This window comes from Culex pipiens, unplaced genomic scaffold (assembly GCF_016801865.2).
Source record: "Culex pipiens pallens isolate TS unplaced genomic scaffold, TS_CPP_V2 Cpp_Un0006, whole genome shotgun sequence".
Taxonomy (NCBI): Eukaryota; Metazoa; Arthropoda; class Insecta; order Diptera; family Culicidae; genus Culex; species Culex pipiens.
This window is the reverse complement of record NW_026292823.1, coordinates 276,984-290,662: the sequence shown is the minus strand read 5'-3', so window position 1 is coordinate 290,662 and position 13,679 is coordinate 276,984. Positions and strand designations below refer to the sequence as shown.

The 13,679-nt window shown below is 34.3% G+C and overlaps 1 protein-coding gene across 1 annotated transcript; it reads right to left on the bottom strand.

The window, feature by feature from the left end:
- Window positions 1–8,271: 8,271 nt before the first annotated feature.
- LOC120431406 (location of vulva defective 1-like) lies at window positions 8,272–10,025 on the bottom strand. The gene has a single exon (XM_039596534.2). It carries the CDS (start codon window positions 9,795–9,797, stop codon window positions 8,463–8,465), a length of 1,335 nt encoding a protein of 444 aa, XP_039452468.1. The 5' UTR covers window positions 9,798–10,025; the 3' UTR covers window positions 8,272–8,462.
- Between the last annotated feature and the right edge of the window lie 3,654 nt (window positions 10,026–13,679).

Sequence of the window (13,679 nt, the reverse complement as noted above, 5' to 3'; positions counted from 1 at the left end):
CAACTGTTTCAGTTTTTGACCTGTGGAAGGCGCAAAAACTACCCAGTTCTTACCAAATTTCATAACTAATATCTTCTTTAAAATTGGAAAAACTTTCCCGAAGACACCTTATTTTTTGGGTTTTTTGATAAAAAGTTATTAGCCTTCGAAAATAGCAATACAGGCTACATAGAAATAATTAATTTTTAAACTCATGTCTGTGCTAGCTTGCCTGGCAATGCACTTGTTATGTTGCGCAAAAATGGTCATTTTCGGAAGCTAATAACTTTTGAGCAAAAATCCTTAAATCTCGTTGTCTTATTTTTGATTGTCGAACTTAAGTATGACTCCTGAAGAACCATAAAATAATTTAGAATTTTTAGATTCAAAGTGGCGGCCAAAATGGTTGCCAAGAAATATTGTTCAAATTTAACTCAAATGTGGTTGCAGATGCCGAATTGGATGTTAAAAGCAAGCAAATAAAAAAACGATTTCATTTGTTCATGATTCGATTATCCGAAGTCCTTCGAACTTTTGGATAATCGGCTAGTCGAATTTGGACTGCAAAATTAATAACCCTTCTTTATTTGCATTAAAACCCCTCATCTTTTTGAGGACCTTCATACTCTTAACTAGAGGTGGGCAAAACCGCTCTTTTTTAGGAGCCGCTCATTTTCGTTCGCTCATTAAAAAGAGCCGCTCTTTTGAACGGCTCTTTCGCTCTTTTGAACGGCTCTTTGGCTCTTTTTCAAAATTTGGATGAAAAGGTTTTTTAAGAGTCGTGTGATTTTATAAGTTATTGCACATTGGACTTTTATAAATTATTTGATAAAAAAATGAAACTGAAAACGAGAAGATGCCCTTCAACACGATAGGGTTGGTGGTCTCTATGTCAAGATTTCTACTCGAACCTAAACATTCGAGTAATTGAATGGCATCCAAACTTAAATCTAGGATGCTGGAAAAATTGCTATTAATTTTAAAATTGCGTTTATTTCTGCAAGAATTGAACTAATGCTGATATTTTATTTGGAGAAAATATTCTGTGAACTCTTTTCTACATTCTGATTTAATCGATAAAGTCTATAAACGCTAAAGTTTAATCGGACAAAAGGATTTATTTTTTTCCAAAATCTCTAAACTATTCAGTAGATTTTTGGTAATATTTTACAAATTATGCAATTTGAAATGCTCAAATTTGTATTCCGGTAATACTTTAATATACAATACAAGTTGTACAATGAAAAGTTTTTTTCATTTCGTTCAGAAAATCATTTACTTTGGGATAAACTTTTATAAGCATTGAAATATTATATGAAATTGCATTTTCAACTCTCAAAAACAAATTTAATACTAATTTTTTTGGAAATTCAATAAATTATATTTATAACAAAAATCATGCCATCTTGAAACGGTTCTTTCAAAAGACCGGAGTTTAAAAAAGAACCGCGGTTCTTTTTTTGTGAGCCACGGTTCGTTCGCTCTTTTCAGTGAACCGGCTCTTTGAGCGGCTCGCTCTTTTTTTGCCCACCTCTACTCTTAACAAATGATTTTTTCTACATTTTTCAAAAAATGCCATAATTTCTACAAAATATTCAGATTTTGTTTTCAAAATCGAAATCATTTAGAATGAAGAATGAACATTTGAGTGAATTTCCCTGGGCTTTGTCATAATGAGTGTCAGAGGTTTGATGCTTGTTTGGCAAAGAGTATGATTTGATTCGATGTGGAATTAAAATCGAAGTGTTCAGTATATTGCTGAAGCTTACATTTTTACACATGGACACCACTTCATGCTGCGAGAACCCACTTTGGCGCAGTCTCAGGGCTTAATCGATGGCCGGTAAGCTGTCATCGAGACAAGGAGGTTCTCCGATAGTGGAAATATCACATTTGTACAATGAACCGCTACATATGTGATTTTTCCCTATCTTAATGTGGGTGTCAGGTTAGGATGCGGGTTTTAAAAAAAATAGTTTTTGTAGAATTTAGGATTTTAACTATAAATATCAACTTTTAATACTTTGCCTTTAGTTATTTAGGGACAAAATTAGTAACAGTGAATTTAGTAATTCTATCAGAATAGGTGATTTTCATTTAAGTAGCATAAAAACCATTCTGATTTGGCAAAATTTCCGTAGAGTCTCGATCAATCAATAGTGAAATGATATCGGACTAAGTTCGTTGATCTGTTGAACTAACGGTTGTCGGATTATGGTTGTATCGACCATTGTTGCGAATCGAGGATCTACTGGAATTCTGACGATCAAATGGTCGTCTCTATTTCACTTCACGACTTGTAAAATATGAACTGTTATTCATTTTTTTTTTGTTTTTTTTTTAAGAAGCTAGACAGGTTTTAAAAGAAACGTTTTTTTGGCTATTAATTAAAATGTCGGGGATTTGAGATAAGAGTAGTTTTCGTATAGGTTGCTTTAAATCTTGTATTCAATTCAAGTTAGGTAGCTATCCGCAAATGAATATTTGGACTTATATGAATAATTGAACATTTTGGACTTATGAATAACACACAACTGTGCATTTATTCTAGAGTCAGATCCATACAGCGTCAGTGTTTATTTGGTCGAAGTGTACTAATTCATTGGCAGATCTGGTTCTAGTTGTAATGTACGACAAGACTACTGACGGACGTGACAGGACGAGGGCCCAGTTTAGAGGTTTCGACATCAACGATGTGCGGCTGGATCACGCTCCAAAAAAAAAAAAAAAAAAAAAAAAAGAATGAACATTTGAGTGAATTTCGACTATTATCAGTTTTGGTTTTTAAAATATGGTTAGTAACATATCTGAGACCTTAGAGAAAAATGCTTGAAAAATATCTGTGTGTATTTTTTATTACTTTTTCTTAATCCTTTTTCCCGAATCCACTCGTCCAAAATGCTTACTTTTGGTCACATTTATTTGTTTCCACCGTAGCCACTCTCCATTTTTTATTTAATATATCAAAAATCAAAAGTTCAACTAAGTGAATCCTTATTATCAACTAATTTTCGCTTTGTGCATGAGCTTGCGATTTTTGAACCAAGAAATAAAATGATAAAAATGTTCAAAATGTAAAAAAAAGAAGAAAATTATAGCTTCACGCAGAAAAATGTTTTGTAGAATCAGCCTGTACGAGGTTTGAATCAACAATTTTTTTGTTGAATATAATCAACGACGATTTTGCGTTGAAACAAACCTTGATTTTCTCAATTCCACAAAAGTCTTTTGTTGTTTCGAAAAAGCTGCTTTGACGTTTAGCGTTGATTCAACAAAAATAAAGATTTTCAAATCAACAAAACGTTTTGTTGATTCAAATATGCCTTATTTTTCTGCGTGTTGGATTCAAAAACTCAGAAATTAAATTAATTAAACATCATTTTCAAATTTTTAAATTTCTGATAAATAATTCATTTTTAAACTTTTTCGTTACAAATTTTTGGATTTTATGGAACTTTTTCATTTCATATTTTTGGATTTTATGGATTAGAATTTCCATTTTGAAGATTGTGAGATATCTTTATTATTTTTTTTAAATTGTATTTCATTGTAAATATTTTCCAAAGTTTATGTTGCCACCCTTTTAAAATTGGCCAAACAGCAGAGAGCAAATATAATATTTTTTTTGAAAATAGCTTCACAGCTTCAATAGAAATGGAAGTCTAATCAACTGAAAACAGTTATTTTTTTTATTCATAACTTATTTCGATTAAGTCCTTTTAGGAGCAGCGACAACAAATTTGAAATGTTTTTTCCTGCGTTGATAATCATGTACGACATGTTTGGGCTCGTTTAAAAATATTTGAAATTATTGTAACATTTCGTTGAACCGCGGCATTTTTTTTTTTCACGAAAAAAGCTTTTCGCCAGTAACTAGATATTTTAAAAACTAATGAAGCAAAACAACTGTACTGATTTAAAGTGAGGTTTTGAAACACTTTTAAAATGATAAACCAATGGCTTGTAATTTATTTTTTTTATATTTTTCATTGTTTGCTCTACCCTGTCGACTTTGGTCAGAGTTTAGTAAAATAAAGTACCCGACGCGATTGGTAGTAAGCAATGTATTTCTAATGGAGCGAACTGTCAAACTACCACTCGAATCGGGTATTCCATTGAGAATTTAAAAATTTTACTACTTTTAAATTTCTTAATTTTAGATTTCACCACCCTGGGCTCCTAAGTGTATGAAAGTATAGCACGGAGCGACGGCACCGAATACTCGTATTTACACAAATAATTTTAGAGCGCCCGCCGCGGGATTCGAACCGGCGAACTCTGGATTGTGAGTCCTGTGCGCGGTCCGATTGATCCACACGGACGGGATTGTAACAATTACACATAATAATTTTAAAAAAAATCAGAAATTCAATAAAATAAATCAAAAACTAAAAAATAAATAAAATAATCAATATTAAAAAAATATCAAAATTTAAAAAAAATACTATTATTGTACCATTGATTATTGTAATGACTTTTCTCTTATTTTAAACTTAATTCTGAGCAAAAACCAAAATCCATTCTTAACATATTCGGCATTTTAAGATTCAGCGTTTTGACAGTCGGCTTCATGAGGCAATTCTTCAATATTATTTTAGCGAATACATTTTTTTTAAACGTTATTCTCAGTCGCATTCAAATAAACAAATCAAAATCTCATCAACACATAAAAAAATATCAAATGCCACTTTTTGTTTCTGTTTCTTTTCAGCTGCGTACCGCTAAAGCAAAATCTTTCCGTAAATCTTTTCTTGACTGTTTCTTGAGCATTTTTTGTATGGAGTTTTAAGAGTCTCCGTATACAGGACTTTTTTTTTAATTTTCATTTGAATGGTTCTTGTAGCAAAATTCAGACTAAGATTAGATTTACAGGAATAATCTACTTGGTTTAAGAATTATTACATAAAGTTTTCTTTACTTTTAAAACATCAAAAATTTAAGATAACAATTACACATGATAATTTTAAAAAAATCAGAAATTGCAAAATAAAAAAAAATACAAAAATAATAAAATAATTAATGCTAAAAAATCCTGAATTTTTATAAAAATAAATTTGAATCATTTCAAAATAAAGATATTCAATAAAAAATATTCAAACATTTCAATAAATTATGTTTTTTTAATCTTAATTTTTTGATGCTTCAAATATTTTTATGTTTGAATTCTAGTGCAGACTGAGATTAGATTTACAGGAAAAATCTAATTGATTTATGAGTTCTTACATACAGTTTTCTTTACTTTTAATTTAGCAAGGTTACTTAAATATAAAATTTCTAAACCATAAAATGTGCAGGATTTTGTTCCCAAGTCAAGATATTTCTTGAATAAACATCGATTCTAATAAATGGTTACAATTCTATATTATTCAACAAAATTTTTATTAGTTAAATCCCAGAAATCCAAAAAAAGATTTCATTTGTGTTTTTTTTGTTTAGAAAGATACAGAGAGTCTTTTCTATAACCAGCTCAACCAATTTACTTTTACATTATTTTCCTCCTTTATCTTTTAAAATCATATTGGTTGTCAACACTTATTTTAAAAATTAATTCAGTTTTGACAGTTATTTCAAAATAAAAAAAAGTAAATTGAAGATTTTAATTTGTTAATCGTGTTCGCATTTATAATTTTTATCGTGCAAGTTTATTTTTTATTTCAAAAAGATGTGTCTCAGGAACTAATAGACCAATCTCCAATAGTTCTTAGTCCTTACACGATAAGAACAATACAAATTTTGCTTGAAGTTGCTGTTATATCATTTTCATTGAAAATACTTGCTAAACAGTTTGTACACTATTTTCAATAAATTTGATAATGTTAATTTTTGCGTTTTAATGAAATAAGCACTTCAAAGCTTACTGTGCATTTATTTTTTTTGCCGATAAAAAAATAAATTATTTCTATGAATTCATAGACTTTAAAATATGTTGACTCTGGATATCTCTGGATAAGAAAGTCTTTAAGCATTTTTTGATACTCGTTGGTTGAAATTTAACGGTTTATTCGATCGGATATTTTTTTTTTGTAATTTCAAAGATAAGCAACACTGAAACGATACATTGAAATTTTATTTAAAAATTACCTTTTATTAAGATCTGTTTTTTTTTCATTTTTTTCAATTCTCAAATTCTGAAACAATTTGCAATATAAACCGTGATGGTCCATCACGGTTTATATTGCAAATTGTTTCAGAATTTGAAATTGAAAAAAATTAAAAAAAAACAGATCTTAATAAAAGGTAATTTTTAAATAAAATTTCAATGTATCGTTTCAGTGTTGCTTATCTTTGAAATTACAAAAAAAAATTATCCGATCGAATAAACCGTTAAATTTCAACCAACGAGTATCAAAAAATGCTTAAAGACTTTCTTATCCAGAGATATCCAGAGTCAACATATTTTAAAGTCTATGAATTCATAGAAATAATTTATTTTTTTATCGGCAAAAAAATAAATGCACAGTAAGTAATCACTGTGATAGTGATCACACAGCCTATAACATAAATCCAGACGGTTTAAAATTTGATAGTTAAAATTTACCAGTTTGTTCGTGGGTTTTTCTCTCAGTATAAAGTACAAAAATATAATACTTATGGTTTGATAAATCGATATTTTTTCAGGATTTTTTTTTTATTTCAAAATTTTTATTCAAGTTACGTAAATTTTAAATTTAGCGACAATATTTCACGAAATTCAATTACAATTAAAAAATTCAAGAAAATGTAAAACAAAAACACTTTCTTCTCTACTCCTTTAATACAAACTAGCTGTATGAACAAAGAAAAACTCTTGACGAAGGAGTTTCTTCAATAAAGACATTGAAAACTAAAGAAGAAAATCTTTTAAAACATTTTTGCATACATTATTTTAAAATTTTACAATTCATCTTAATAATTATACCATAAACCAAGTGATGGTATAAATAATTTGCTGGTTTCTATACTCTTTGAATTTTTGCTTCCAAGCCCCCCCCGAACAAAAATCCTGGCTACGGCCCTGCTCGTCTTGTTTCAATCTACTTATGCCGTTTAAGAGTCATCGAAGAAATACAAAGCGTAACCCCTGCGCACTATGAGTGGTTTGGCTGTACCTGAAAATTCTTAATCATAACATAAAACTTTACCGAAGACAACAAATCGATCAGAAAATCCCTTTTCAAGATACAGAATTTTATACATTTACATACCCATTTTGTATTCTAAGTGATGGGGGTCAAAAACCTCAAATTTAATTTGAATTGACCTAAATGCATATCAAAAGATATTTAATTCAAAAGTTACAAAAAACATTAAACAATAAATAAGAGTTAAAATGTTAACCACGATACTGGCGGACAATCCAAATTTTCCCATCAGAACCTGACGGCGGCGCGGACAGGACAAGGGTCCCATCACAAAAGGTAGTGCTGGAAAATGTGCAACTAATTGAAACTTGTGCCACAGAATTCGGTGACTGCTAGCTTTGACTGACGACTGTTTGGTTGGCTGACTGCAGCAAAAGTGGAGTATTTTTTTTCTGGTGGAAGAGGTTTTTACTTGTTTCGTTTCGTTCACGGTCGGATTTCGTTTTTCCCCCAAAACCCTTTTCTATCTACTGTTGTACCAATCTGTGAGCAATGCAATCAAAAACGGTTGTGAAGCGAATTGCACGGGGTTGGGTTGGGAATGGTGGGATACAGGAAAAAAAAAAGCTCAAACAAATCGAAAACAGCTAAATTGACAGCTGAAAATGGGTGGTGACTGGTGGTTCAAAGTATTGGCGGTGAGCTTGATTGGAAAGGAATGTGCAATGAAAAGGCACTTTTGGGAATAAGTGCAGTTTGTAGTAGTTTTTGGCAGTGAAAATGCTCAAATGATGGGCAAAATATTCATACAGCTCTTTTGAGAAATTCACTATTTTTCAATAAAAATAATATCTTTATACATAGGGGAAATATACCCATTTTAATCACTCTAAGCCGTTCGACCAATTCTCATCACTTTAGCCGTTTTCCGCTATTAAATCAACATTTTCAGATGTATCAACAATGGAGAGTTGCTTGCTCACTTTTATTTGAGCTTTTTATTACTTTGGAACAGTCAAAAACACTTTATGAAAGCTGTAATTCATGATCAAAGTGCTGATAGGCCAATAATAGAAATAGGCTGAAAAAGGGTATAGTTCCCCTACGTTGCAACTTAAAAACAACTTAATAAAATGAGCTGGATGAACTTTGTTTTTTTTTAAAGGATAAAGTTTCTTGAAACCACACTATCAGGCTGTCATCTATGTTCGTACAAAAATAACGCACTTCGTACTATCACTTTGCTGCGCAACTCCACGTTTCTTCATATTCCAACCGTTATCTTGGCGGCTCAACACGGTGTCAACGTGGACACGAGAGAGACTCCCAAAAACAAAACTACAAAATCAACAGACCCCTTAACATCTAAGACTTCTTATCAAATATGAGTAACTGATAACGGACCTCCGTCTGCTCTTTCTCTCAAAACTTGTTCACGCGATTCTTAAACTTGATCTCACTGATTTCGTCCCGGAAGTCATGGTCCCCGCGTTGGTTCAGATTCACATCGATCGACGGCCGTGGGTACTTGCGAACTTCCCGGAACGGTGAACTGTCCCGACGGGAGGACGAATGCTCCGTTCCGTCCGCTTTCGCTTGCTGCTGGAGTCTATTCTTGAGCTGCTGTTGGAGCTTCCGGTGGATGGTGCGGTTCTCCAGCGGCACCGGAAGGTGGTTGTTGGCGTGGTGGTTGGTGTTCTTGGGCAGGGATGCTGGAGTTGTGCCGAACTGGGCTTCGATCGAGCGGCTGTTGCAGTAGATGAACAGGCCGGACGCCAGGGTCAGTAGGGATAAGGTGAGGAAAACTCCGGTTAGGGCGATCCACAGGGCTGACGAGCGGCGTTGGATCAGCGGGACGGAGTTGGTTGGATCGGGGAAGGTCTCGCAAGGTTCAGTCGGTGGCTCTGGGGTAGTGGAAGTAGTGGAGGCTTCCGTAGATGTAACCGTCGTTCGCGTTCTAGTAGGGCGGAAGCTCGGCGTAGCGGTCGTAGGTTGTGGAGTTGTCGAAGTTGTCGTTGGGCTGGTTGTGGTCCTAGTTGTACGAACCGTTGTGGTAGTTGTTGTTGACGTAGAACTCGAGGAAGTCGTGGTTGTTGGACGAACCGTAGTTGTCGTAGTCCTGCGTGTTGTTGTCGTACTTGGCCTAACCGTAGTTGTCGTCGTCGTAACGATCGGCGCGGGAGACGAGTAAAACTCATCCAGTTCCTTGCAAAACTGTTCCTGAACCAGTGAGTTGAATACCGTAACGTATTCAATGGCAATGCTCGCTCCCACCGTAGCTTCCACTTCAATCTGTAGCTTTGCCCGGCGAATTTCCTTCTCAACTCGTCCGGTGAACAAACTCCACGTAGTGGTCATCTCCCGAGAGCTCCAACGCTGTGCTACCACCGGTAATCCGGCCGCGTCCAGCTGATCCATGTCAAGTATCCGAAGGGTCAACGTAGACGGCGTCCGGTACACCAGCTGGTAGATCAACCGAATCTCGGTGAACTCGTGCATGTAGAAACTCTCCAAGGTTTCACCGCAGCTGATTCCCACCACATCGTTCGCCAGGTAATACTGAACGTTGTCCCGGTACGGCTTGAACAGTGCTGACGTAGCGTACGAAGCCAACCGGAAGATCTCCCGGCTCGTCCCGGTGCATTCCGTTATCCGACTCTGGGTAAAATCGTTAAAATCAATCCGTTCGCAAATCGCGTCCAAGGCCGCAATACGCGGCCAAAAACCGACCCCCAAAATCAAAAACCACCTTAACATTTCATTTACTGTCCACGCGACTCAAAGTTCTAGATAGTACTGAAACTTCGCACCCCATGAATTGTCAGCAAGACTTCTTCGTACACCGTGGTATGTACACCATTACCTCCACCTGGTACCATGTCCAATGTCAGCGAAGTGAGATGGATCGATTGTCCGGTTGATTCGGCGAAGGAAGTGGAGCGGCAGTTGACAAGCAATTGATAAAACTGCGTGAGTTTGGCTGACTTCAAGTGGACGTTAACATGCCATTTCGACGCTGTCGTGCTAACTTGTCGCATGTCGCTTTTTGACGTTCCGAGAGAAACGCGTTTTAATGTTTGAACTTGAATAAACAAAAACGAGAGCACGCAATGTAAACAATAACAAACATGTTTTGTTTGGTTGACCATTCTGTGCATTGTTTTGAAATTTTGTTGAATTTACACACTAAAAAAATTGGAATATTACATTTGACGTAATCTTTGATAAAACCTATTATTAAATCATGTAAACGTATTTTCAATGTAAAATTGGGGTTATTTTGACGTAAATCGATGGAATTCCCATTGGTATTCTATTTCATCGCGCGAAACCCAACATTACATCAAAAATAGTCAAATTTTACGCCTTATCTGGTTGGTTGCTAAAGTTATAATCAGAAATGTTTACGGTAGTCGAGCTCGTATCTGTGTCAAACGCGTTCTGGTGTGTGTGTGTGTGTGTTCAACCAACCAAACGGGACCACGCGGCCACTTCTTACAAAATTTTTAGATCTTCATTCTATACATACAAATAACTCGCATAGGCATTTGGAAGGTGTTAGCTCTGCCGAGCTTCGGTGACCCATTTCTACGCTGGCTAGCCGAGCGCGAGGTTCCTCAGTTTTTTTCGACAAGCCCCACCCTGAAGAACGTTTGCACCAATCGGGTTCAAACGTTATTTAGAACTTCCGAACCCTTGTCAAATGGACAAGGACCCAGCGCGTATATAGTTGATAGTAACAGTATTCCTAATTCCAGTCATAGCTCACCAAGCCGTGATGGCGTAGTGGTTAGCATTTTTGCTTACCAATCCAAAGGACGGGGGATCGAACCCCGACTCGAGCGACTTTGATTTTTCGTTCTTATTCAGTATTTCAAGTATTTCTAAGTCTTAAACTTTCTCGTTGGGAGCAGATGGGCATCGAACCCAGTACCATTCGCTTACAAAGCGAACACCGTAACCAGTCAGCCACGGCCGCTCCTTTCGTATCTGTGTCAAACGCGTTCTGACCTGAAATCACTTTGCCCTTTGTCGCACGTAGATTAAATTTAGCACGACAAGATTGAAACTTATTTCATATGAAAAGTTAAAAAACGCACGGAGCTTTTCGGTTTTTATTGATTATCTCAGGATTGTGAAGGTCAAAAGGTGAAGCATTGTGAGCTGCACAAAATGGCGTTCAACTCAATTTGACTCAAAATCGACGTGCGCCAAGTTAGCACGACAGCGACGATTTGCTGGTTGGTGGCGCTGACTGGTAGTGTTGTAGAATTTGATACACGGCACGGAGGGACTCCCCTAATTAAACCACAAACAAAATAAACAAAAACAAAAAGCTCATTGGCTCCATGATGCTGGAGTTAAGTCGGAGTCGCTCAAGCCCCAGAGCTCGAAGTCGGAGTATCTGATCGGTTGAACCGGTTTTGCTGAATTAGTTGAATTTTGAAGAAGTTGCAAATGACGTATTATAGGATTTATGTTAACCGGTTTCATTGAATTGGTTCACTTTGTCTATACAATAGTCATAGTCAATAGTCATTCTATATACATAGAATGACTATTCAGACAATTCCGTAGTAACATTTCAAAAGGGCGAAACCTTGGAAGTAAACAAACAGTGTATCCCTTTCTCTAGTTTGAATAAAAAAAAAGATCCCTTTCTCTAGTGACAGCTCACGTAGACTGAATGCACTGTAAAGTTGAATCGGTTCAATTTTGATACATAATGCTTATTTGGACAACCTTAAGAAGTTAAATTTTTTGTAGGGTACACAGAAAAAAAAAATCATGGTAATATTACATCTGGGAAGTGGTACATCTTTTATGTCAGAAAAAATGTGTAATTTAACCTCTAAAAATGTGTAATTTTACATCTTTTCTGGTGTAATGTCGCTTTTTCAGTCTAAATTGAGGTAAAATTTCATCATAAAAGAGGTAATATTCAACCTTCCAAAACTAAAGCTTCAAAATTTACACAATTTTTTTCTGTGTAGCGTAGTCATCAATGAGACAATTTTTGTTTTCAACTTTCAATGATTTTTGTATTTTTTCTTTTCAGCATAATTTTGTAATGGGCTTTTTATTGCATTTTCTTTCTATAAAAGTGTTCTAACACTGACCAAAATATGAGATCAACCCGACTTCTACAGCCAGATTTATTGAACTGTCTCATTGTAGACGCACTTGGCAGGAACAATGAGACAGGTGGGGAACAATGAGACACTCTATGAAAATCAATACTTTTCGAGCTTAACATCATAATTTTTTTTTGTTGTTAGATTGCAGGTGACTTGTCTTGGACATAAAAAAAATTGCCAACTTGAAACTTCAATTGAGAAAAGTTAACCTAAAAAGTATTTAAATTATATAAAAACCTTATATCAATACCAAATCACTTTAAATCTTTGGTTAAATGAATTCAAAACTCTATAAATGTGCCAAAAAATTACTTGTTTTGAAATATACCCATGGATTTTGAATAGTTTAATGAAGAAAAATCAAAGTGTCTCATTGTTACCCATAGACTGAAAAGAGAGGGGAACAATGAGACAGCCCTGGATTCTAGGTGTATTCTAATATTTGGTCAAATCTAATGAAAGGGCATTGTAGCCTAACTCGTGCCTTGTGAACTTACGAAAGAAATTTGGGAATTGTTTTTTGTGTTAATGGCAGCCTATGAACGAACATTTAATATTAAGTCATAATTTACTTTTACACCCCAGGGTGTAAAGGGTAAGTCCTTTACCAAAGCCACTATTATGTCAAAAGGGTATCCAGTAGACACACCTTTCCCCCAATTATGAGCCTGATTGGTTAAATCTACGAGGGCCATTTTATTATTGTTCCCCGTGTCTCATTGATGACTACTCTACCCTAAGTAACATTGTGCTAGAAATGTATACAACCCGTACAACTATTGAATCAGATGGGCTGGTTTAGCTAAGTTGATTCAATTTTGGTACATTGTGACCTTTTATTAAACATTCATTCTTGCTATTAGTTATACCTGTAACTATTCTAAGAATTTATTAACCATTAAAAATAATCAAAATATTGTAGGATATTTTCAAACTATGTATCTCCTTGAAATATGGGTTTAAGAAAATTTGCAGAGTAACGGTTGATTAAGATTAGATTAGATTAGATTAGATTAGATTAGATTAGATTAGATTAGATTAGATTAGATGAGATTAGATTAGATTAGATTAGATTAGATTAGATTAGATTAGATTAGATTAGATTAGATTAGATTAGATTAGATTAGATTAGATTAGATTAGATTAGATTAGATTAGATTAGATTAGATTAGATTAGATTAGATTAGATTAGATTAGATTAGATTAGATTAGATTAGATTAGATTAGATTAGATTAGATTAGATTAGATTAGATTAGATTAGATTAGATTAGATTAGATTAGATTAGATTAATTAGATTAGATTAGATTAGATAGATTAGATTAGATTAGATTAGATTAGATTAGATTAGATTAGATTAGATTAGATTAGATTAGATTAGATTAGATTAGATTAGATTAGATTAGATTAGATTAGATTAGATTAGATTAGATTAGATTAGATTAGATTAGATTAGATTAGATTAGATTAGATTAGATTAGATTAGATTAGATTAGATTAGA